Source organism: Furipterus horrens, unplaced genomic scaffold (genome assembly GCF_987537825.1).
Source record: "Furipterus horrens unplaced genomic scaffold, mFurHor1.1.pri manual_scaffold_10, whole genome shotgun sequence".
Classification (NCBI taxonomy): Eukaryota; Metazoa; Chordata; class Mammalia; order Chiroptera; family Furipteridae; genus Furipterus; species Furipterus horrens.
The window spans coordinates 35,195,968-35,220,110 of record NW_028327180.1 but is presented as its reverse complement, the minus strand read 5'-3'; the positions used below and the strand labels follow the sequence as shown (position 1 = coordinate 35,220,110).

At 40.2% G+C, this 24,143-nt stretch overlaps 1 protein-coding gene across 1 annotated transcript in view; it reads right to left on the bottom strand.

Moving 5' to 3' along the window:
- The window catches only part of INTS9 (integrator complex subunit 9), an 86,089-nt gene that overhangs the window by 20,703 nt on the left and 41,243 nt on the right, over positions 1–24,143 (bottom strand). The window contains exons 5-8 of the mRNA XM_090289021.1: positions 21,074–21,213; positions 18,607–18,693; positions 3,136–3,256; positions 2,223–2,357 (exon numbers count right to left, since the gene is read on the bottom strand). Coding sequence (XP_090145147.1) covers positions 2,223–2,357; positions 3,136–3,256; positions 18,607–18,693; positions 21,074–21,213 — 483 coding nt within the window. The remainder of the gene's footprint in view (positions 1–2,222; positions 2,358–3,135; positions 3,257–18,606; positions 18,694–21,073; positions 21,214–24,143) is intronic.

Below are 24,143 nucleotides of genomic sequence, written 5' to 3'. Positions count from 1 at the left end.
CTATTTTCCTACTTTCCACTGTCTATTGATAAGTGTTCCCTGCAGCCTATTCTTTCTCCCTCAGCCCTTTATTTATATGCTTTTCAAAATCTGATGACTCACCATTTTGTTTCCAGGCTTGCCTCACATCCATGCTCCAGCTCTGTATTTTATTTGTCCAATGTTCTCTCAAATTCCTATTCATCACACCCACTAACCCCTTCTAAAACCAACACCCCACCCCCACTCCCATCAACTGCTCCTTGTCAACTGGATTAGTGTTCCTATCACCATCCTCAATGTCACCCAGGAACGAAATCTTTGACTTGTATCTTTCTTTCCCCGGAGACAGTGAACATTCAATATACGTTTGTTGAATGAAAGAACTGCCAATGTTTTCTTTAACTTATCTTTCCATCCTTACCACCACAGGTTTAATCCAAACTCTCGTTCCCCTGTGCTTATGGGATCATTAGAGCAGCCTGCTATATTCTTCCTAGCGAGTGAGGGTTCCACTCAAGTAGACTAGTGGTTGGCCTTTTTCTGTAAAGTCTGAAGTATAAACAGCCGTTAACAATCCATAAGCATATGGGTGTGACTGTATTCCAACAAAACATGATTTAAAAAAACAGGTGGGGGGTGGCTCGGATTTGGTCCATGGGCCATAGTTTGCTGACCTCTGAAGTAAACTATCAAGTTTTCTCAAACCAAAACTTTCCTTATCCCTGTTAATTCAATATAGAATCCAATTATCTGGGTAAAAGAAAATCTAATTTATTTTCTTTTTTACATGCAATACTCATTGCAAGGTAAGAATTAAAATTAATTACTTAAGTATGTTGCTCATTACTTTCAAAACCTTATTTTCTCTTCAAATTTATGAACCTTATAAGAATAATTTACTGGAAATTACATCAATGGCACCATAAAGGCTTTGATGTAAGCAGGACAAATTGGAAGAGTTGTCAGTCGAGTAATCTTTCTGTCTTTCATGGAGGAATAGATCAGGAATGATAGAAGCTACCAATAAAACATTTTGATGCAATGAAGCTCATTAAGATGACATTGATGGGCTTTTGATTTCAATAAGCGGGAAAGGCCCAGAATTCTGCTAGCTATAGGAAAAAATTACAACTTGTCCCCTCTAGACCTTGAGCTGAAACTTAATTATAAAAGAAGGAATAAAAAACCAGTGCAGAATGGCAGCACAGGAGCACCTACTGTTCTGGGCTCACAGCAGCCATTCTTTCCCACATAAAATGGGATTGGACTTCCCTCTACACATTAAAATAAAATCCAAATTTTTCATCATGGTCTACCAAGTCCTACATGACCTGGCCTCTGCTAATCTCTGGACATCTCTGCTGACTACACCTTTCACATACTCCGTATGCTGCAATCACAAGGGTGTGCTCTGCTCTTCGAACATGCCCACGTTCCTGCATTAGGGGCCCTTCATCTGCCACGCGTCTGGGAGAGTTTGCCTTCACAGCTTTACACGGCTCATTGCTTCAGGCCTTATTTCCAATGAGATATCCCCCAGGAGCTTTCTCTGACCAGCCAATTTAGACTAGTATCTATCCTTCTATACATAACCCTACTTTGTTGTTTTCAGTATTTATATCACAATCTGAAACTACTTTGCTCATTTATTTTCTGCACACCATCCCCTTTCCACACATCACCTGAACTTAGATCCATGAGCATGCACTTGGCCTGTGGGTTATCACTGAATCTCTAACACCTAGAGGAGTGTTTGGCACATAGTAGGACCTTAGTAAATATTAAGTCAGTAATATCTGCTGAGTAAACAAGTGTCCGTCTCGCTCCTACATCAGGCTATAATTATTAGAAGTGTTGGGAAATCTCAGAATCTTAGAGGTGACCCTAGAGGCAGCAGGGTCTTACAGAAGAACCTGAGATTCTAAATGTTGGAACATAAACAATCTAACTTTGATAAACAGTATTTGTAGAATATAAAGTTTTAGTTCAGCAAGAAGAGTAAGCTCTGGAGATCTGCTGTACATCCCTGCACCTATAGTCAGCAATAATGTATTAGACAGTTAATAGTTTATTAAGAGGGTAGATCTCATGTTAAATATTCTTACTACAGTTTTTTAAAAAAGTATCTACAGAAACAAAAATTAGGAAGATTAAAACACTGCTGATGGTACTTTGGATAAATTCTGAATTTGGGTTAAATTACCAAAGAGCTGAGTTGTTGAATGAGAATGTAGAATTACCTGGGGATGTGTAGTAAGCAAGGAGGATCCAGAGACGTAAGACACTTTCTCATAATGGGACTGAATGATCCAGTTGGAGCTCCCAAGGGCATAGCCGGAGCTTAGCGGAGTCACCTGGACTGCACCAAAAAGCTCCTGGAAAGGAACGACAGAATGAGGGGTGAGCTTTCAGGAATGCAGCCATTTCAGATACGTTTGCAAGAGAAAACAGAAATATCCTTCTCCACTTAGAAACTCTCTCAAAGGAAACCAGGAAGTTTGAAGTAAAATGGAAAGATGGTAGAGCCCATGTGGCAGACACAGAAAGCGATCCTGTAGTTGTGAACTGTCACCTCGCTGAGAGTTCCAGCTCATTCATAGGCCTCACTCATTACAAGGCAGAGATGATATGATACCAAATAAATCAGAGACAAATGCTTCAGTGTTCTTTTTTTTTCTTCTTCTCAGGCTATAGGTGTTATTCTCGTGGTTGTTCCGTACTGAGTGGCTCTGGGCACAAGCTGATAGAAATGGGAACCTTATCATTATCAGGCCAGAGCTCAAAAGCTGTACTTGCCAAATTGCTTCTTGATCTCTTTTATGCGCTCTGTTTCCTATTTCACTTGTCCAAAATCTGTAAAAGAGCAGCCACTATTCTACAGTGAATAGAAGGAGATGCCTCTTTCGACTTATGACATGCTGGCCAATCAAATGCAAGCTAGTGATGAGGAATGTAATGGTTAGGAAAAGAGCACCAATAAGAACCTGGGAGGGATGGAGGAAAGTGACAGACGCCCCGTCCTGTCTTTTCAACTCTAGTACAACATTCTTAGGGATCAAATGGCTCATAAAAGGGCACTTCGGGATCCTACCAAAACACAACAATATGAATCGAAAGCATTCATTAATCACTTAAAATCACATCAACACTCACAATTTTCTGAGAATACCCCACCAGCTGGATTTTACTGAGGGCGGAGTTCACCTCTGGCAGTGTATAGCATCTTCTCCAGGTCGATACGTCCACTGCGTCCTTGAGAGGAGACGGCAGCAGCCTGTGAAAGCGCCACCATGTCAGTTCTTCATGTTACAGAGATTCCTTTCAAGTAACATGTCCTTTTTATCTAAGGGGTCCAACTTTTTGGCACACAACTGTTCCCAGAATTCCTTCGTAATTGTTTTTGATTCTGTGGGTCGTCCTGTTTCCACTCCCATTTCTGGTTCTAATAATTTAGGCATTATTACTCTTTTTTTTTCTTTCCCTCGGTCTATCTCACTAAAGGTTAGTTTTGTTGATCTTTTCAAGGAACCAACTTCTGGTTTCACTAATTTTCTCTATTGTTTTTCTATTCTCTGTTTAACTAGCATATAGCTGGATCTTTTTATTTTTTATCCAGTCTGCTAATCTGTTATTTGATTGAATTGTTTAAGTCATTCACATTTAATGTTATTATTGATAGAGCTGGCTTATGTCTGCTAATTTAATTTTTGTTTTCTATATGTCATGTCTCTTTCATCCTCTACGCTTCCTTTACTTTTTTTTAAATGGTAACTGAATATTTTTGGATGTAGCCTTTCTTCAGTGATTTTTCATTTTTTAAAAGTGATTTCCTTAGTTGTTGTCCTAGGGCTTACCATATACATCTTGATATAGAGCATTTCTATATGACATCTCACATTCTCTTCCCTGTTCACAAAAGATAAATGGAATAAACTTTACTCATGGGCCTGCAAAGCTATAGGAAATGGGCTGGGTTGAACAGAAATGAGGCTTGTCATAAAAAAGGAAACTAAAACATGATTTGTGATCTTTCAGACCAGCATGAGGGGCAGCCATTCAAACAAGCAAGCAAGCAAACAAAAATGTGTCATTAGAAAAATGTTTTATCATTTGCTCTAACATCATTAAGAGCAGACCTGGAAAGAGACTTCCTGAGATTCTCAGTACAATCCAGGTGAAGGAACTCCTGGGGAACTGAATGGTGTGTGTCATCTCTGTGCTCTCCTGAGATAGCACTGAACACTTAACAGTAAAGGCTTTACAGAGCCCCTTGACAAAGGGAAGGAGAGAAAAGACAATAGCAGCAGCATTTTGGGAAGCGGGAAGTATGACAGAAAGAAGGACAAATGGTAACTGAGGTAGACACAGGAAAGTTCAATTTGAGTAACCTAATTTATACTACAGAGCCCACAAAAAGCTCAGCCATTGGAAACAATGTGTTTGTCTGGAGCTGAAGTTGAAGGTGGACCTAAAAATAAGAGGATTTGTCGAAAAAACTGATTAAAAAATAGAAGCTTCCAGTTCTCCTCACCTATTCTAAACAACTCAGCAATTGCCCCTTCCCTTCCCCCGTCGCCTCCCCAGCGTGTCCCACAGGTTATTCTCTAGAGAGTAAAATTGAGAGTCTGGACAAGGAGAAACCATCAAGTGAAGGCAGTTTTCTTAAGCAAAAGTTTATATACTGACAGTAAAAATGTTCTCATCATACAAGCTCCCAGAACACTCAGTTAGGCTTACACCCTCCAGGGTAGGAGACTGAAAAACCTTCTCTGAAAAATCTGATCAGCACCAAGGAAAATTCAACTGAAAGATACTGACACTGAGGGTTTCACAATGAAATTGCCCAACCAGACTATATTATGACAAAGTCTAGAATTCAACAAAACCTACTCACAGCACAAGGACATTCTAATCCGTTTTTACTGTTTAACTCTTAAACACATGCCAATTATCAAGGATTACCATACATTTGAGGCCAGTGTCTAAAATGATGAAGGCCAAAACACATGGCGGGAGGAGGAGAGGCAATGAGAGAAAATAAACGAGGCAGGTAGAATATAACTACCATTATATTCTAGAGAGATAAATAGATAGGATACCTAGGAAATGAGAAGATAATTCTACTAAAAAAGGTGAGGCCTTAAGAAAACAAAAAGAGCTCTTGGAAATAACAATATGATAGCATACAGATGATGAAAGCATGCCAAAATAACATATCAAGATTTTAAAATAGGTTAAAAACATTGAAAATTATACAAGATGTACAAGACTCACATAAATGAAAAATCAGAAAAGCTTAAAAATAAGGTGACAACTCACTAAAAAACTAGAAATCTTAAGTCAGGAATGAAGATTACACTTATACACAAGAGTGAATAAACATAACAAATAATGCTGTTCGGTAAAATATAGGAAGAAAAAAAACAAACACTAAAAAGGAATGAAGAGATAAAAATTTGAAAGAAAGTGGCAATGTGGCCTGAAGACAGGTAAGAAGGTGTAACATACAGGCAATAGGAGTCCCTAATAGAAAGCCAAGCAGAACAAATACCAAACACCATAACTGCTAAACTAAAAAGAGGCTTGAAACTACATTCTAAAAGAACACACTGCATACCTGGCAATACTGACCCCAAAGAACTAACACCAGATATATTCTGGAAAAATATTTAGACTATATAGAAAACAGACAAGTAAAACTTCGGGTGTATAGGCAAAGAGAAAGTGACTTATAAGAAAAAAAAAAGATTCTATCACAGTTTTCAACAGTAATTAATGTTTTTACTAGAAGAATACACAGTAACATATTTAAGACACTCAAAGAAAGAAAATGCAAGCCAAGAATTACACAGATAAATAATTATTAATGTGTAAGAACTCAGGATATATTGGTCTTATAATCACATCCTTAGATATCTTAGGAAGAATGAGTTTCAGAAAGCCAAAACAATGATAGAAATACTAATACGTGTGTTGGTAGTGAGCATTAAATGTATAGTTACTTATAGAAGACCAAATGAAGGTTAGAAGGAAGAGGATAAAATGTAATGGCTGCATGTTCCGACAATATATATGGTCTGTCCAGAAAAAGTCCAACCACAGTTAATATAACGAGAATGGTATACGCAACATCAAGGTAACCTGGCAGCCAGGGAGAGTGGACTGGAACGCGCATGTGTGAACAATGATAACTTCACTGTAGTAGTCAGTGGGGGTGGTAGATGCCATTGAGTGAGCATGCGTACTGTGTGGTCGTTGCATTCAAAATGACTGAGTGAAGAGAGCAACGAATCTGCATCAAATTTTGCGTTAAGCTTGAACATTCCTCTGCAGAAACTATTCAGATAATTTAGGTCATAGCTATGCACAACTGGTGATTGGCAGCTTCATCACGACGATGTGCCCACTCATGCATCACGTCTAGTGCAGTTTTTGGTGAAACATCAAATCACCCTGGTCTGTAGGGCGATTTAGCCTCCCTACAGACCAGATTTGGCATGCTGTGACTTATGGCCTTTCTCCAAACTAAAATCGCCTTTGAAAAGGAAGAGATTTCGGGCTGCCAATGAGATTCAGGAAAACACGACGGGGCAGCTGATGGTGATTAGAACTGTGTGCAGTTCCAAGGTGCCTACTTTGAAGGGGACTGAGGCATTGTTGTCCTATGTACAATGTCTCTTGTACCTTATATCTTCTTCAATAAATGTATTTTTCATAGTATATGGCTGGATACTTTCTGGACAGACCTTATATAGTAAAAGTATATTTTTTAAAAAGGAAGGAAAATATATATGAGGTGTCTTCCAAAAAGGCCTATAAGCAATGACTAATTCAAAACCAATGGACATTGTTAGCAACCAGAATGGGAGCTAAAATTTTCATTTCCCACAAAAGAACCCAGAGTTTCTTGGAGAAATGGGTGATTCCAGATTTAGGGCAGGGAATGTACAAGAGGAGTTTTCAACATCTTGCTACACCAGAGAGCAAAAAACCCACAGTAGAACCAAAAAAGAGCACCAAAAAAACAAAGACTACAAAGGTCATAATGAAAGGACAGAGTGGATGACTTGAAGATGCATTTCACTGTCCAAAGCTTAAAAAAGAAGAGTATTGCCATGGATTGAAATCCATGATATATGTCTTGAGAGTGGGTAGTGATTAGATTGAGGCACATGGAGGGGCTTTTGAGTTACTGGAAATTTTCTATTTCTTAACCTGGGTAGTATTTATAAGGGTGGTTGCTTTATAATAATTTATTAACTATATATACTAATTTTGTGTTTTTTTGGTATCTGTATTTTATATTATAATAAAAAACTTTACAATAGAGAAATTTATCCCAAAATAAAAAATATGATAGCAAAACAAAAAACAAAAAACAAAAAAAAACACCTCACAGAAAGGTTGGGAGGATCAAGTTAAAAGAATATCCTAGACAAGAGAGCAAACAAAGAGAGATGGAAAATTGGGGAGAAAAATGTGAGAGCCAATCCAGGGGATTCAACATCTAAATAACACACACAAAAAAAGAAGAAAACTTAAAAAATAAGGGGAAAAATTTTTTTAAACCAGAAGTGAATTTCTTGATTTTCTAGATGGTGGGCGGGGGTGTGTGTGGGGGGTGAGCGGAGGGTCAGCAAACATTTTCTCTAAAGGGCTACAGATATTTTAAGCTTTGCAGACCACATACAATCTCTGTCAAGTTATTCAACTTGGCCACGTAATGGCACAGACAATGTAAATGAATGACTGTGCCCATGAACTATAAAAACAGGGGCAGGTCAGGTCTGGCCCATGAAACAGGGGCTTGGTCATTGCTGCCACCCCTGTTCTAAATTCAAAAGACCCATGAAGTACTCAGCACATGAAAGAAAACTGTCCTTTAGGAAGGCATCACAAACCTAAAGAACAAAGAGAAGATTCTAAGTTTCCACAGAGGAATCAACAGGATACATACCAAACCTAGACTCAATAGCCCTGGACTTTTCAACAGCATTTCTGGGAGCTAGAGGAAAACAGAACAATGCTTTCAAAATTCTAGGAAAAAAATGATACCTTATCTGCATTTATATCAGAGTGTGAGGGCAGAACAAAAGCATTTTAGAAGTGCAGGGTCTCAGATAATTAACCTCTCAAGTGTGGTTTCTCAGGAAGTTACTGGAGGATGTGCCCTGCAAAATGAAGGTGTAAACAAGAAAAAAAAAAAAAAAAAAAAGGGAAAGAAAAAGGACTCAGAAAACAGCTTCTAACTGAAGAAAGGAGTAGAAATCTTCAGGATCATGGTGAAGATGATCCTCAACTGAAGGCTGTGAGAAGCAGTTAAAATCAGAGTCCTGGATGAGAGAAAGCTCTGCAAGAGGGTTTCTAAGAAGATACAATTGTTAGAATACTGAGTCTAAACATACTGAGGACGGACTTCTACAAGTGCGGGAGAGGTTAGAAATAAATTAGTAATAAGTGCTTAGAAATCTATGCAAATAAGAAAAGAAGATAATTACTAACCCAAGGGGAAACAGAAAGTTGTGCCAGAGAAAAAATTATCCTAATAATGTTATATGGCCTGTGAGTTGCACTTATGCAGTCACAATAACGTAAACACTAGCGATTTAGTCAGAATTGCATATAGATTATGTTGTTCCCATTCCCTTTGCCTCTGCTTCTCCAGCAACAAAATATCAAGAAGCCTTCTCTTTATCTTCTACATAAACACAGGAAGACTTTCTTTTCACTTGTCTGGCCTATGTAAATTGCATTGCTTTAGGTTTACTTAGCCCTGACTGTGGCCATAATATTGAAGCTCTGTAAGGATATAATAGGCACAACATAAAGGCTTCTTGGCTCATATGGAGCTTATGTCTAAGAAAAATTCCATAACACTACAAGGCAATAAAAGAGGTGTCAAAAGCCACGAGCCAGCCTTGACTGTATACTTGCCCTTCCTCAAGGAAGGGCCTAAATCATATGTTAAAAATGCAAATCTTATCACACACATACCCTCCTCCATTTTAATGGTTCACCATTACATTCAAGATAAAATCCAAGGCTTTTAGCATGACTTTATAAGTTCCTTCTTTATCTAGCTCCTGCCTCAGCCTATATTCTTTACACAGTGGGTCTTTCTGTGACGGGAGAGTGAGAAGCTAGGAAAAGTCTTGGGCAAGTGGAATAGGGAAACTGAGAGAAGAATGTCACAGGCTTGAGGGAGCCTGGCACTGAGGGAGCTGTTCACAGCTCAGTACAGTTGACCCTTGAACAACACAGGATTGAATTGCGTGGGTTCACTTATACATGGACTTTAAAAAATAAATTTGTACAGTATTGTAAATATTTTTTCTATGGTTTTCTTAGTAACATCTTTTCTTTAGCTTACTTTACAGTAAAAATTAAGTATATAATACATTGCCATACCAGATGTATTAATTGGCTGTTCATGTTCTCGGTAAGGCTTCTGCTTGCCAGTGGGCCATTAGTAAAGTTGTGAAGGAATCAAAAGGTTTATGTGGATTTTCAGCTGTGCAGAGGGTTGGCATCCCTGGCCCCTATGTTGTTCAAGTGTTACCGGACAGGGACTGGCCCGGAGCAGGTCTGCCTCATGCTGGCCTATAGTGTGTGGGTTCGTGACTTTGTGTAGGACAGATTTCACACACGAGTAGGACAGATTTCACATACGAGTCCAATTTGAACAACTTCCAGCCGCCAGAGAGGTTGAGCTAAACAAGTCACACACAAGGCTAGTGTGACCTACTTTCTTTACCCTGGGCTTCCTTTCCCATCCCCCCTTGATGACATTACTGCCATTACCCAAAATACCACCTGGGCTTTACTTTCTTCCCTTGGTGGCCCTTCCCAGGATCTTCTCCCTTTCCTATCTAGGACAATGTTCTGCAAAAATGAAGCAGATTAGAATCTGGAATAGTCTCTCTCAAGAGGAGGCATTTGGTTACTCCAATGCTTCTACTCTGCTGGAGATTCGTCGTCGGCAGCCGTCCGTCTCGAGAGACGATGGTGTAGCTTCTTAAGAGTCTATCTGCACCGCCGAGAATGGCTGTGCAGTCCGACTCGGGAGTGACACGGTATCTGTCTCCTCCCGTGTTGAATCGACATCTTGCGATGACGCTGGAGTGTCCTCTCCAGTGAAGCTGAAGCTACAGAGCCTGGGCAGGGTGATATGGAGGGTCTGCTGTTGCCCATGCAGCAGACCCCCCCTCTCTTCGCAGCTGAAGGATCCAAGGGAAAGACGGAGTCAATACAGCTTGGCTTCAGGTGCGCCGCAGGAGTAGCCGGTGTTGACTACAACGTCAAACCGCCTTAGGGACTCAGGTTCCAGATTTTCTGTCGGGGTTTACTCCCCTAGCCTTTCCCCTGAAGAGGTATGCCGCAAGGCAGCGGAGGTTTTTTGGAGTCAGAGTTTTCCTTCTCTGATGTGCCCTGACTGGAAGATCGAACCAGCGACACTTAGCTTGCAGGCCGACGCTCAATCCACTGAGCCAAACCAGGATAAATGGCATAGAAACCATAAACTTATGTTTCAGAGAAACTGAAGAAAGCAGTTGTTTACACAGAAACAGCCATGATGATTTTTGATAACCAGTTTAATAGAGCAATGTCGGAAGAAGTCTTGTTAAGTGCAATGACAAAAACAATATACATCTTTCATGATATCATATTATTCACACAGTAGTATCTTTCTCACTTTTGTATCCTCGGCACTGAGTATAATCCCCAACATCAAAATATTCAAAAGACAAAATATCTTTTATCTTGTTACAGCTCATGAAAGGTAAGAACCAGTGGGTCAATTATTAGTGAGTCCTGTCTGGAGTGCACCAGTAAGTTTGGGCAGAAGTGAGCACTGTTGACAGTGTGCGAGGTGGTGACAACGTCAGGAGGAACCGACTCGTGAGCCAGAAGACGAAGGCTAAGCAGGGCCCAACGACTGTGGTCTTGTGTGACCCGTTCAACTTAGGGTTTGGGGGCAGGAGGCTGCTGACACAGCTCCTGGAGATCCCACCTCCAGTATTCACCCCCTTGTGTTGCTCCTCTCCCGAGTATGGCCTGGACCTACCGGCTTGCTTCGGGATGTCACTTCCAAGATTAGGTGACAAAAGACTGAATTCTATCTTGCCCATACTCTGCAGTGAGGCCAATGCTGGCAAGGGCCCGAGGGAGGCATTGGGGCACTGAATCCTGCGAACAACCACATGAAGTGAGCCAGGAAGGGGTCCTTCCCAGGGGGCCTGAGATAACCGTGGCCTGGGGGAGACACAGAGCCGATGACCCAGCGTTACTAATAAATTATAACACTTTCTGGGACCCGTTCTAGTACAGAGACAGTGTTCCAATACCTTAACTAAGCTTGCGCTTTTCTCAAGTCTTCTCAATGACACTTTTACTAACTAATTGTACAGAACTTCTGTAGAACACTGATGTTCCTATCCAATTTAACTTTGATTTTTGCTTTTTTTTCCTTTTAGTAGCAATATTGAGGAATTTACTCTCTTTCCCCCTCCATATTTCTAAAATGAGGGTAAAATACTTCCCTCACAAATTGTTATGAGCACTACAGCAAACAAGTAATAAAAATATATATATCGGTATGTAAATAAATATATGATATTTAGTACACATTAATTCTTCAATTCTTCGGGTACCTGACATACTGACTACACCTTTCCGATCCAAAACTAATCACTTATTTGCCATTTCTCTATTAGGAAATGTCTAGAAGGAAATGTCATATATGTTTGGTGATGATATTTTCACATATACATTTGGGTATATTTTCTATCAGCTAGACGAAAAACTTAAACTAAGAATTAGTGAAATGTATTGTCATTTTCAAAAGTACAAAGTTTCATTCCTGTTTTGTCTAATGTGATCTTTCAGTGCTTTTCTCTCCTTCCTGGTGCGCGACGGCGGATTTTACCCAAGCGTCGCCTCTCGGTCAAGCCTTTCTACCATGTTTTTACCCATCCTGCTCCTTCCTCTTGGACTAGTCTCTCCTCATTCAAGCCCTGCTGAACCTGTGGAGCCCAGCCTAAGTCTTGCCACTTGGAACCTAATCTTTGCTTGATAAACTCCTTGAGTACAGGACTGTCTTAAACCTTTTTGGGCATTTTTCTACAAACTTATTATAATGCTAGGCACTTGGTAGTTAATCAACACGTAAGTCTGAAGTTCTCTGAATTCCATATTTATACCCAGAAATTCCTTTCGCTAACACCTCTTTTTACTCTTTTGAGATAGTCACTTTGTCATTACTTCCTTCTATCTCCTAGTATCTTGCTTGTCTTTAACATCTTCACTCAGCATTCCCTAAAACTCTCCTTAAGCTCACCTGAGACTTTACAACAGAGAGGCATTTAGAGAGCCATTCAAAGCCATTAGGATTATTGGCTGATAAGCTGGATAAGGAAATACAGTGGGAACAAGCCTGTTTTTTTTTTCTGGCTTTCTAATTTATCAAAGTCAAATCCTCAGAGTCTAAATGTTTCATAAGTACTTTCTAAAAGAGTTGTTTTGTTCTGTTCTTATCACACTCGAGTGCTTCATAAACATTTTTCTCAGTGCCCTGACTTCATGCCAGAGCTCTGCTGCCTCTCCTTCCACTCCGCCAGCACCAGCAATACCAGGTCATGTTTTTGTGAAAAAGGAAGACTTTCAAGTCCACTGGGACCACTTAGAAGCTTATAAATAAAACATCGGTTGGGCTTTTTCTAAGTGTTTGATGAATGAGTGAACAAAATGAATGTCAGAGAAAAATACAAAGAATATAAGAAGCAGAAAAGTTGTTTTCCTCTCATTACAGCAAACTGTGCTTAACACAGATGTTGGTGGGATGGAGGGGAGATGTGTTAGCAGAGTGACAATCTGGATAGTTTACTAAATGCAGAGCTTCAAAATCATGTATTTAATATTAACCTGAAACTAGATTATAATCCTGCAGTTTTGTTTTAGATCAATTTATCTCTGGAAACAACAAAGGAAATTGTTTAGGCTACCACAGAGTAATAGAAACAATTCCTGAACATACCTAAATTATCTCTACTTTAACTCTCATTAATGCTCGTGGGGGGAAAAAAATCTATAATTTGATCTCGTAAGTGGACTTGCTGACCAAAACACAGCATCCTAAAGGGATGAACCATTCTGATTTTGAAGCCAGGCAGATGTCTCAGTATAATGTGATTAAATGGAATTTTTGTTTGTTAGGCAATACCCTGAGAGCTTAGTTAGCCTGAATCGGTCTGTCAGAGACTCGGCGTGAAGTGGAATGGTTAGGTTCCGGAATTGCAATGCTGAAGAACAAGCTGTGAGGACTCCATCAAAGCATGGCCACTCCATGAGGGTCTGCTTCAGGAGCGTGTCCCTTGGATGTCTTTAGAAACTATAATTTAATTCGGTTCTTTTATTTAACAGAAAAGGAGATTTGAGTCCCAGAATCTGAACGACAGTAATAAATAATTAGAGGCAACAGAGGGATTAAAAAACAGTTTAAGAGTCCTGGCTGGTGTGACTCAGTGGATTGAGCGCCAGCCTGTGTACCAAGAGGTTGCCAGTTCGATTTCCAGTAATCGGGGCACATGCCTGGGTTGTGGGCTGGGTCCCCAGTAGGGGGTGTGCAACAGGGAACCGAGTGATATTTCTCTCCTTCTCTTTCTCCTTTTTCCTCTCTCTAAAAATAAACAAGTAAAATTAAAAAAGAAAAAAGAAAGAAAACGGTTTAAGAGACTGACTTCGGATGGTAAATACAGAATACACTATACAAATGATTTATTATAGAATTGTATACTTGAAACCTATTATTGGGGTTCATTTGTTAATAATACAATAAGATTTAAAATATGTATAAAAAACCTAGAAGACAGAGAGAGAAATAAAAGTTTCCCTTCTACTATCCTACCTTGCTTTCATCAGAAAAGGCAGAGGCTAAGGATAAATTAGGCTGTGGAAGGCAGATGTGTTCTGACAACTGAAAGGGGGCTATGTGAGCCAAGTGTATCACTAAAGGGGAAAAGGACGTGGGTGTTTACTGAGCACCTACTATGTGCTTGGCGCTGTAAAAATACTACTCATATTAACGCATTTAATCCTCCCAATGACCCTGTGAAGTTGCTTATATTATTTCTAGTTTGTAAATGAGGAAATAGAGCCTAGAAAATAAATTGCTGCAGCTACTAAGAAGCATATCTGAAATTCAAACACCAGTTTATTTGATTTCCAAGCCCATAGCTTTAGTTTTCTTCCTACTAGATAGTTAGACCTGATCAATTCCTCTATAATACCCAACTACAAGCATATTATAACTAAAGAGTAACTACAACTACAATATGCTTGCTTTTTCTATCTCCTATGAAGCATGAACCCACATTTTAAGCTGAGTACTGAAAACTGCCATAACATTTCAGCTAGAAATATACCAACGCATAATTCCTTAATGCCTGTGAAGACAATTGCAGATTTCTAGTCTTATACAAAAATAAATGCCAGACTTAAACAAAAAGAATACTAGAGGTTGGGATAGTTTCTTAAGTGAAATATTTTGCTTTGAATTTTCCCATTAAAAAATCTAAACTTTGAAGTAGGTATGGAAAAGTCAGAAACTCAAAATTACATTGCAAAGGAGTCTCCTTTTCCTACCCTTCAAAATCTCTTTTTTTTCAAGAAGAGTAAACTGCAATGTCAAAATGAGGAAGAAGGATGGTTAACTTCTAAATAAATCTCAGGAGAAGCGTCAACTGAGGCAGGGAGTCAGACAGCTGCCAAAAAAAGCAAGAGTAATAGTTTTTTTGGGTATACACACTAATACTAAATCAAATGCTAATTCAAAATATGATTTAAGGAAAATGATTTAAGGGAATCTGTCAAACTCCTTTGACCAATGAGTTGGATTTTAATTTATTGTTTTCTTTAGTGATGGTATATTATTAGTAACTTAGCTACTAAGATGCATTAATTCCAGGCACTTAATCAAGAGATTACCTACAGACGGTTTGTACAAGTCAAAAATTGGGGGCTCAAACTTCAAATTCAACTCACTGAGGTGTTTTTACCTGGATCATACAGGGTTTTATTTTAATGTGTGAGCCAACATTTAAAAATTATTTTTTAAAATGACATTTAAAATATCCAAACTTTGAGCTTCTCTTAAAAAAAAAGGAAGATCTGGCAGTGACAGGCTCACGTCCCCATATGGCCACAACTGGCTGCGGCTGCGGCTGCGTGTCAGCTGCCCCCTGGGAGAGGTGCGGTGGTGGATTCATGCTTCCTGGGTCCCCGCCTCACTCCTCTGCTTATCCTGCCCGTTCCTGGAGGCATCTGAGTTTGTGACGTCTACCTTAGAGGCATCAGGTAAGGAGAGTGAAGGAATTAAAGAAAAAAAAGTAAAGAGAAGAAACGCTCCACATCACTTGGGAAAAATGTCAGTGAATTAGCAAACAACGTTTCTCAATACTGCCCGCCATAGTACTCTGAGGCACCAGAGATCAACTGGCTTGTGACAGAGAAATTTTAAAATGACATCAATATTTTAGCATAAATGTTGTCCACATGAAGCACTTTTAGTGTTCTGGCCTAAGGTTAAATTCTAGGTGAATATTTCAAAAGAAATCTCTTGGCTGATATCAACTACAAAGCAGCTCTTTGAATTTTTCCACCACTTCTAATATGTATGCTGAGTTTATCCAGGAAGAAAAAAAAAGACACAGCTTTTTTTGGTTTGTCTTTCTAAAACCTCAACATAGTCTTTCCAATAACTAGACTCTTCTCTATCTCTATCAATAAGTATGGCTCATCTCATGCTGAAAAGTCAAAACAAAATACTTGACCAGGATCAGAAATATGGCCACGATGTATGAAACAATGAAATATGGTCTTCTCTAATAGTAGGAGTTATTCTCCTTGCTCCTTTACCAAGTTAGTTTTCAAGTCTCTGATTTTTGCCCACCAGGTAGCAAGATAGCAAATTCAAGATTTTATTTCAACTAGCACCTTTTGAAAAAGGGAGATTTCCTAAGATTCTTGGGAAATAACTTCCAGGCCGCCTCCCTAGCCTTCTGCTTCTTCAAGTTCAATTCACCCTTCTCCCTAATATACAATGGCACGTCTTTTGCAAGCCAGTTATCTTGTATTTTATAAAGAATGGGAGGCAAAGGAAAACTGCCAAGGACTCTACCCAAGGTCACAGAAGAAAAGACAAATAAAGACTTGGAACTTCCTAAAACTTGGCCCAGGGTTTGGGAGTCAGGAAACAGTGACCTTTGAACGTCATTTCTGCTGTGCCAAAATTATTTGCGGCAGAATATTATATAGGGTATAAATTTAAAAGGAGGAAGCAAGGGAAGCCAAGGCATACATGTTCCACGGGGAAAGGAAACAAGGTCCTAAGGTTTCTAAGGAGGGGGAAGTAGAGAAGTGGGTCTGATGTGGTCCTGTACTCCACAGGTGGGCGGACAGATCAAGAAAACCATTTAAAGACTCAGACGTGTGCATGTCCAGAAAACGTTTCCCAACGTGAAGCCAGACAGACACCATATCCCCAGCTGAGGAAACAGAGGCATAAAGCAGATCCATAAAACCAAGGAGAAAATGTGAGCATTTAAACATACTTCCTCCTCCCCTCACACACACACGAGAAGAGGCATGTTGTGTGCCTAAGAGGCGGCCCAGCACAGTGATTAACACCATTGACTCTGGAACCAGACTAGCCTGACTGTCTGGGTTTGAATCCAAGTCCTACGAAAGCTCACTAGTTGGGTGACAATGAACAAGTTACTTAACCGCTCTGTGCCTGTTCTCTCTTCCGTAAAATGATAATGTTAAAAAATTAGATTTATTAAATAAAACATTGAGGATGATGCTACACATGTTAAGTAAGATATATAACTCATATACAAAGGAATGTATAGAGGAGACTCACATGCTCAAACTCTGAAAGTTATAGTATAAAAACAAAGCACATTGCCCTAGCTACATATATGTATTCTTCTAGAAAGAGTACTCACAAAAACTAGGACATTCTGAAGTTTAGATAACCAGATGGCTAACAAATCACTGATCTAGAGGGAAAGAGAACTCAGTGCCAAGGCAGATGGAAACGACAGGCCTTGGGTAGGAGTGTCCGGAACACGTGCTACTTAAGAAGTTGTCAGATGAGTTTTGACCTGACGCCGGAGGCCGGGCTGGAGGTCGGACTGGGGGTCTGGGACAGCGGGCGCCTGAAGGGGAAGGCAGCAGTTGACAGGACTGGAGAAAAACCACAGTGTGTTAAGACTGACTGGTATCCTCTGCTGCCAATTACATATGAGAGCATGGAAGAGGAATCAAGCTGCCTCCTTGCCTCCTTTATTATGTATCTACTTACCTCACCTCCTGTCATCGGGTTTCTGATCCTAGGACTCTACTGAAGCTAACTTCTCTGGAAATTCCATAGCCAAGGGCCTTGCCTCCATCTTAATGAGGAAATGCCTGCAGTATCTGAAACCACTAACAAGCCTGAGTTTGGGGACACTTTTTTCCCCTTGGCTTCCACTCAGTGCTTCTCTTACTTTCCTGACAATGACTTCACAGCTTCTTCCACGATTCTTACCAATTCTTTTCAATTCTACTGCAGAGAAGTTAAGACTTAAAAAAAAATATTGTTTTTCTTTTATTGATTCCAGGGAGAGGGGAAGAAAGGGAGAAAGAGAGGGAGAGAAACATCAATAGGTTGCCTCCTGCACATGCCCTGACTGGGGACCACATTCCACAACCCAGGCATGTGTCCTGACCAGAACTGAACCGGCGACCTTTCAGTGTGTGGGACGACCCCCAACCAGCTGAGTCACACTGGTCAGGGCTAAGTGAGGCTCTTCATGCTCATTGCTTGTGCCTCAGTTCAGGCCTTTGTTCTCTCCGGGTTTCGGACACAGCCTTCCTGCCCCATCTCTATACATCCATCCATTCTCCATGCTGCTTCCAGAGCTATGTTCCCCAAAATAAATATGTGATCACGCCATTCTCCTCCTTATGAACCTCCACTGACGGGCTTCCCACTCTCAAAAATATTCAAATTTTACATATTAGTTTCTTCATTATCTTACTCCAACATTCCGCTTTAGTTTTATCTCTCTCTTCTCTACTCTACCCACTCTGATCCAGCCTGAATCTCTCCCTGTTCCCTGAAAACACTATATCCTGGACGCTGTGCCTGAACCTTTTCTGTCTGGAAAAGTCCTTTTCTCCCTCCAAGAAGAAAGCCATCTCCTAAGGAAAGTCCTTCCCAGCTTCCCTAGTTCTTCATTTTCTGAGTGTCTTCAGCACTGTGATTAAGCATCTCTTCCAAATCATGCCATCCAGGTTGTAATCCACCCATTTAACTGTCTGATTTCCCACTTACCCCTGAATACCTCAGAGACAGAGACAATTGTACTAAGTTTTAAAAAGTCCCAGACCCAGCACAGTAGCTTGCACATGGCATGGTTGATTCTCAAAATATGTTGGTTGACTCAAACATAACCCTTTCATAAAATAGGGAAAAGATAACCTTTAGTTCTAACAGTATACATATACTTAAAACAGAAAACAAATGAGACTTTTGTAAGCCTGAGGCTCTCCTGTAAAGGGGAGAGACAGGCGTTTGCTCACCGCTGAATATCCTTGTTCTTCCACAAGGAGGCAGACTGAGCTTTGGGTACTCTTTCAATGAAATTCACCAGCTCTTCCATGAGAAGCCTGAGTTTAAACAACAACAAAGTGATGAACACTCATAAAACAATTAGCAAAACGCATCATTCTAACACTGTGGCTGAGAGAAATGGGCTTGTCTGTCTCCCCCTCCCCAGTCATCTGTCTCTTTGCTGCATATAAACGTGGGCACTACTTTACATAAAGTTGGACACAAACCTAGCTTTCTATTGAATTTCCATGTTAAAAATTCAGAACATAAAACAGGTCTGCTATGTTCCTGTCTCTAAACACTAAAACATATAGGCCTATGGTTTAATTCTCATTCTAAGATCTCTGCCTTTATGTAACTAAAAATACAAAAAGAGAAAAAGTTAACTGACTGTGAAGTTCCTGATTTTGGTGGCAGCAGAAGGAAGAGGTAGGATTTTTAAAATGGTAATATTAACATATTAACTGCCATGTGAGTTATATTTAACTCACCCTAGTTTTAAGCCCAGAGCCTTGTGAAACACACAACTCACATGTCACTTTACCTTGGGTGCCTTGTGGCGCACAGGCAACTCACACTACCATGCTAAAACATACATGTTATGTGAAGAGTGGCCTCAGAGATAAAACCCTGCAGATGGTTCAGGAAAATCTTACTTACTGATGGTGTTATTGTTAAATTAATACTGGCAATTAAAAAATGTAGATCAAATGAATATAAGTTAATTTATTTTCTATTTATTTTAACCTTTAAATTTCACTAAATCTGACATGTAAACAAAAACATTTCTTTATGAATTGTTTCCAAGTTCTCCCATTACTTTTTCATCAAATCACGAAGAAATATTTTGTATTCAATGTTTTTATTCTGTTTCCGTAATAAAACATCGTGGCTTCAGGGAAAACTATTTTTTTTTCCTAGTGTGGCAGTCAATGCTAAATGAACAACTTAAACTGGTAGAGTAAGTTTTTCTTGAAGTGTGTGTTAGGGATTAACAAAATTCCATATGAAAGAGTCCTCTGAAGACTAATCCTAAAGACCCAATTCAAGGACCTGCAAAAAGGGCAGGCTATGCAGATCACAAGATGGACTGGTTACCACAGAACTACAGCTGAAGGAACATAAGAAACGCCTCACTCCATGGGACAGTGATCCTCATGCTCTGAGGGATACGTGGTACAGAAAACTGTCAGGACGCTGGATAACTACAGGATGACCAGAAAGCTAGAAATATGTTTTCAACATCAAAAAACCCCTTTCATAATCCAGTAGAGATGATCTATATTTTCAACCTTCTCCCAATCAACATATAGATGTGGCAAGCCATATATTTATTAGCATTTGAAGGCTGAACACCTTCATTTCCATTCATTTATTTATTCCTAATACCATCCCCTCCTTTCATCTGGAAGGCAGATTCAGCCTGCAGTCTGGGATCCAGGCTCAGTACTGTTCTGGCTGTAGCTTTCGGGAGAACAGTCGGCCGCGTCCATCCTCCTGCTTTCACATTCAGACGAGAGCCCAATGTTTTCAGTGTGCCCCTCACTGAAACTGGTCCATCACCTGGAGTATTTTACGTTCCTGTAACGCCTCTTCCTCAGATCCCTTATGTTTTTCTGTACACACTGCAGGTGATGTGATTTGACACAAAAACAAGGACATATTGTTTCCCTTCTGGTACTTCCATCTTGCTGGACTTTTGCAAGACCCGAGGACCCATATTTTTGGTCTTGATAGTTACACCTTATACCACACTTGTTAGTTTGCTTCAATATAATTCCTTTTCCTGGGGTATTTGTCTTCACATGGTTTTCTACTCATTAAATGATGCTGTGGTTACTTGCAACAACCATGAAGGCTTGCGGGGGGGAGGGGTGCAGAGAAAGAGACAGCAGAACGTACTGAGTCAAAGGGAGGCCTGAGGTTTTTGTTTTCCCCCTTAAGAGTTCCGAGTTTCACCCTCATAACAGTATAGACAACTTAGCAATCTAATTATTTATCCTGTTGTCTACAAGCTGTCTCCATTCTAATCTGCACTCATCCATAAAGGGGAGGGGAGGGGAGGCATTTTGAAAGCAAAGTAATAAAATTTCTTCTTTTCCTAAATATGCTATGTCCCTTTCTCCTGAAGCTCTTTGCAGTCCCTATTTGTGGCATCTTATTAAACATCACCTCTCCTAATTAGTATCATCTGCACAGAGGATCTGTCTCTCGGAACTCCTTCCAGTTTGGGTACCAAAAAATTTAAAAGACAATGAAGACTATTGGCAGGATCAGTCTCTAGGAGATGCCAGTGAATGCTTGTTTTATCTAGAGAGCTGTCTATTCATGCTGGTCCTCTGCATCCACTGCTCAGAGGAAACAACAATCATTCCTGGCACAACACTATTAACTGGTCTCTAGCCACATGCTAACGGGATAAGCATGGAGTCTCACCTGCCAATCTGAACGGTGGGCTCTGTGGCGTACACTGTGCCTGTGAAACCGGTGTGCTCAGTGATATACGGCAGTGCCATCATGCAGTGGTAGTTAGAGATGAGGATCACATCTACCGTAGACAAATCTATTAGCTCGGTCTGCAAAGAAAGGAGAGGGAATGATATATATCTGTTCAGAGCACAGAGCTCAACATGATGTGACTGAATAATGATGCTGTCAGGATGCAGAGTAGTTTCTGTACGACAGAGTAATGATGGCTTTCCCGCAACACTTCTGTTCTCATTTTAGGATGCTTCCCAATGTCAACATGAAGTAACAGAACAGGACGGCTAACAGCAAGAAGGCAGCCAGTCCACCAGCAGCGCCCCGATTTGACCAAACCAGAGTTCTGATTGACACAGGAGAATAAAGACAGTGCTTCAGCCACTGCTGCCAGGTGGCAGGAGGCAGCTGGGAGGGGCCACCACTGCTGTGGGTTACAGGAATGGAGGGAGCAGTGCACAGAAGCCCGCTCTTCCTAAGTCAAACGTGGGAACCAACCTTCCTTTTTACTTTTTTAAGAGCTAACATTTGACCACTAGTGCTAGATATAGAGCAACACTCCTCCAAAAAAACACACAAAATAGTGACAGTCATCAAAGGAAATTATGTTTTCCTACTCTTCCCCAGACTTAACCCCAGATCTACCTTTTCCCCTATTATAAGGTCATATGAAAATGGAAAAGACAGGTTTACTGAACAATGCTACCATGTTTAGTAAATTTTATGAAAAGTCTCCTAGAAGGAAATGGTTTTCCCATAAATTTAAGTCTCCAACCTCTACGAAAGCTTAATTCTCTTCTTTCACAAAGCCCTCCTGATTTGCCCAGATGAAAGAAACCATTTCTTTCTCAGAACAACCAAGGCACTTTATGTACATCCCTCTGATGGCAGTCATCATTCTGTGCAAGGGCAACTCCAAGAATCACTTTGTCCCTCAAATATTAAATGTCCCTGAGGTCAAGCTCCCTGTTGACTTATTTCTGTCCCCTCTCAGCTTTGGCAGCGAGCAGGTCACAGGCCTCAGGTACTGTTGTTGGAGGAATACAGTTAGAAGCAGCACCTTCTGTGGGGAAAAGTGAGACACTGTGGTTCAGAGACATCATCTCAACCTGAGTTCTCTGCCTCGTGACAGCTACCCTCGGGAAACCGCATGGTGCACTAGGGACAGTGTGCGGGAAGTCAAGGAAGTCTTTTACAAGAATGGGTCACCGAGCTAATATGCCCCCAGAGGGAAGAAATAACAAAGATGTCTGTGCCATCTTTGCAGACGATAGACAATGTACCATTTTGGCTGTGGGTATTTTCTGGTTGAATAACTTTACGTATGAAATAAGTTAATTTAATAAAGTTGTCAAGGCATAATCAGCTCCTGAGAACGGCATGTATTAACACATTTGAGGTCAAAGCTACTTACTGTCTAAGGCAATGGCAATCCGTGTGAATAAAATGCTTAATGATAATAATATTCAATTTACATCATCCTAAACCCCATGTTATACACTGCAGTTCCAAGACAACATCCTCATCGTGACAGGCCACGTAGCATTCTGCTGGTCCTTCCCCACCACCTCTCTAGAAGCATTTTTAAATAAACAAGGATATGAAGACAGAGTAGCAGAGTGACAGATACAGAAGAAAACAGGGAAGGACAGTTGAAGAAACAGCAAAGCTCAAAAGCTTCTCTACCTTCTCTCTCATGTACAGAAACTGGGTAAGAATATTTGAAATTTCTCTTTAAAATGTAAGAATCAATCCACCAAGTCTAGAATGCTAGAAATTTGGTGAGGATAGCTGGAAGAAAACACACACACACACACATCCTGTCTGTATATATATCAACAGTATCTACATAAACATTTTTTCTTCTGAGAAATAAATTTAATATCCAAACCATGTTTATATACTCACATTTATATATTTACTTACATACTTTCTACTTAGTGAAATCCAATAAATATTATTTTAATTTTAAACATCTAGTATACGGACACTTGGGTTCTATAGACCATGAATTGGGTCAAAACTACTGTCACTTATTGGTTGCTTACTCTACTGTCCTGGCCTTATACACAGTTCAGGGTGTAGACTTTAGGGCACATTAAGATGTCTAAGGTAGCTGTACAAGATCATAAATTATAAATTCTGTGAGGTCTGGGATCAGGTCTGCCTGACTCACCCATAAGTCACTGAAGGCTGGACAGTAGCAAGTACCTCTCTCCTGATTCTCTGCCTCTCCTGTTTTCTCCCGATCATACAATGCCCTGGTTCAACCTTGAAATAGTAACTATTACTAACTTGTTATAAACTATAACTTATGAAGTTGAAAAAATCTATATGGCTGTAGAACATCAATTTTCAAACCTTTTCATCTCATGACACAGATAAACTAATTACTAAAAATATTATTTTCTGCTGATCTGACAAAAAAGATGGGTATAATTTTGATTCATTCACACTGGAGAGCTACTGTTGGTTAACCATTGCCAGCTTTTTATTTGACAATCTAGGGGCAAAGGGGTCAGTGCCCCCGACTAGTCAGGTATTGCACGTTGTAAACATTCTTGTGGCACACCCGTGTACCTGTCGCCCCACACCAATTGAAAACCGCTGCTCTAGAATCCTAAATATATCCATACTCCTTCAGCTCACTAAAAGGTGAATTGTGAAATGTTAACTGTCCAGTTTCAAAGTTTAGTACTCTATGGAGCAAGCTACAAAGTCATCAGAACAGCAATTCATAGATTCTACATTGCTGGCCATGAGCTGAAGGTTGCGGCAGTCAGTGCCATGTGCAGAAAACTGAAAATGAACGTAGCAGCTGGGATTAGGGGTCTTCGAACAGATGCTGCCCCACCGATTCCTGAATGATAAATGAAAGTGACAAAGAGAATAAAGGCAGGTAGGGAGAGCTCGGATCCTTGGTAACTTCACCCGTACCCTTAGTACTTTACCCCCAAAACGTCCCCCTTTTCTCTGTCAACTACCATGCCCTTTTCTGTTGCCCTTCCTTCCTCTCACTTGGTAC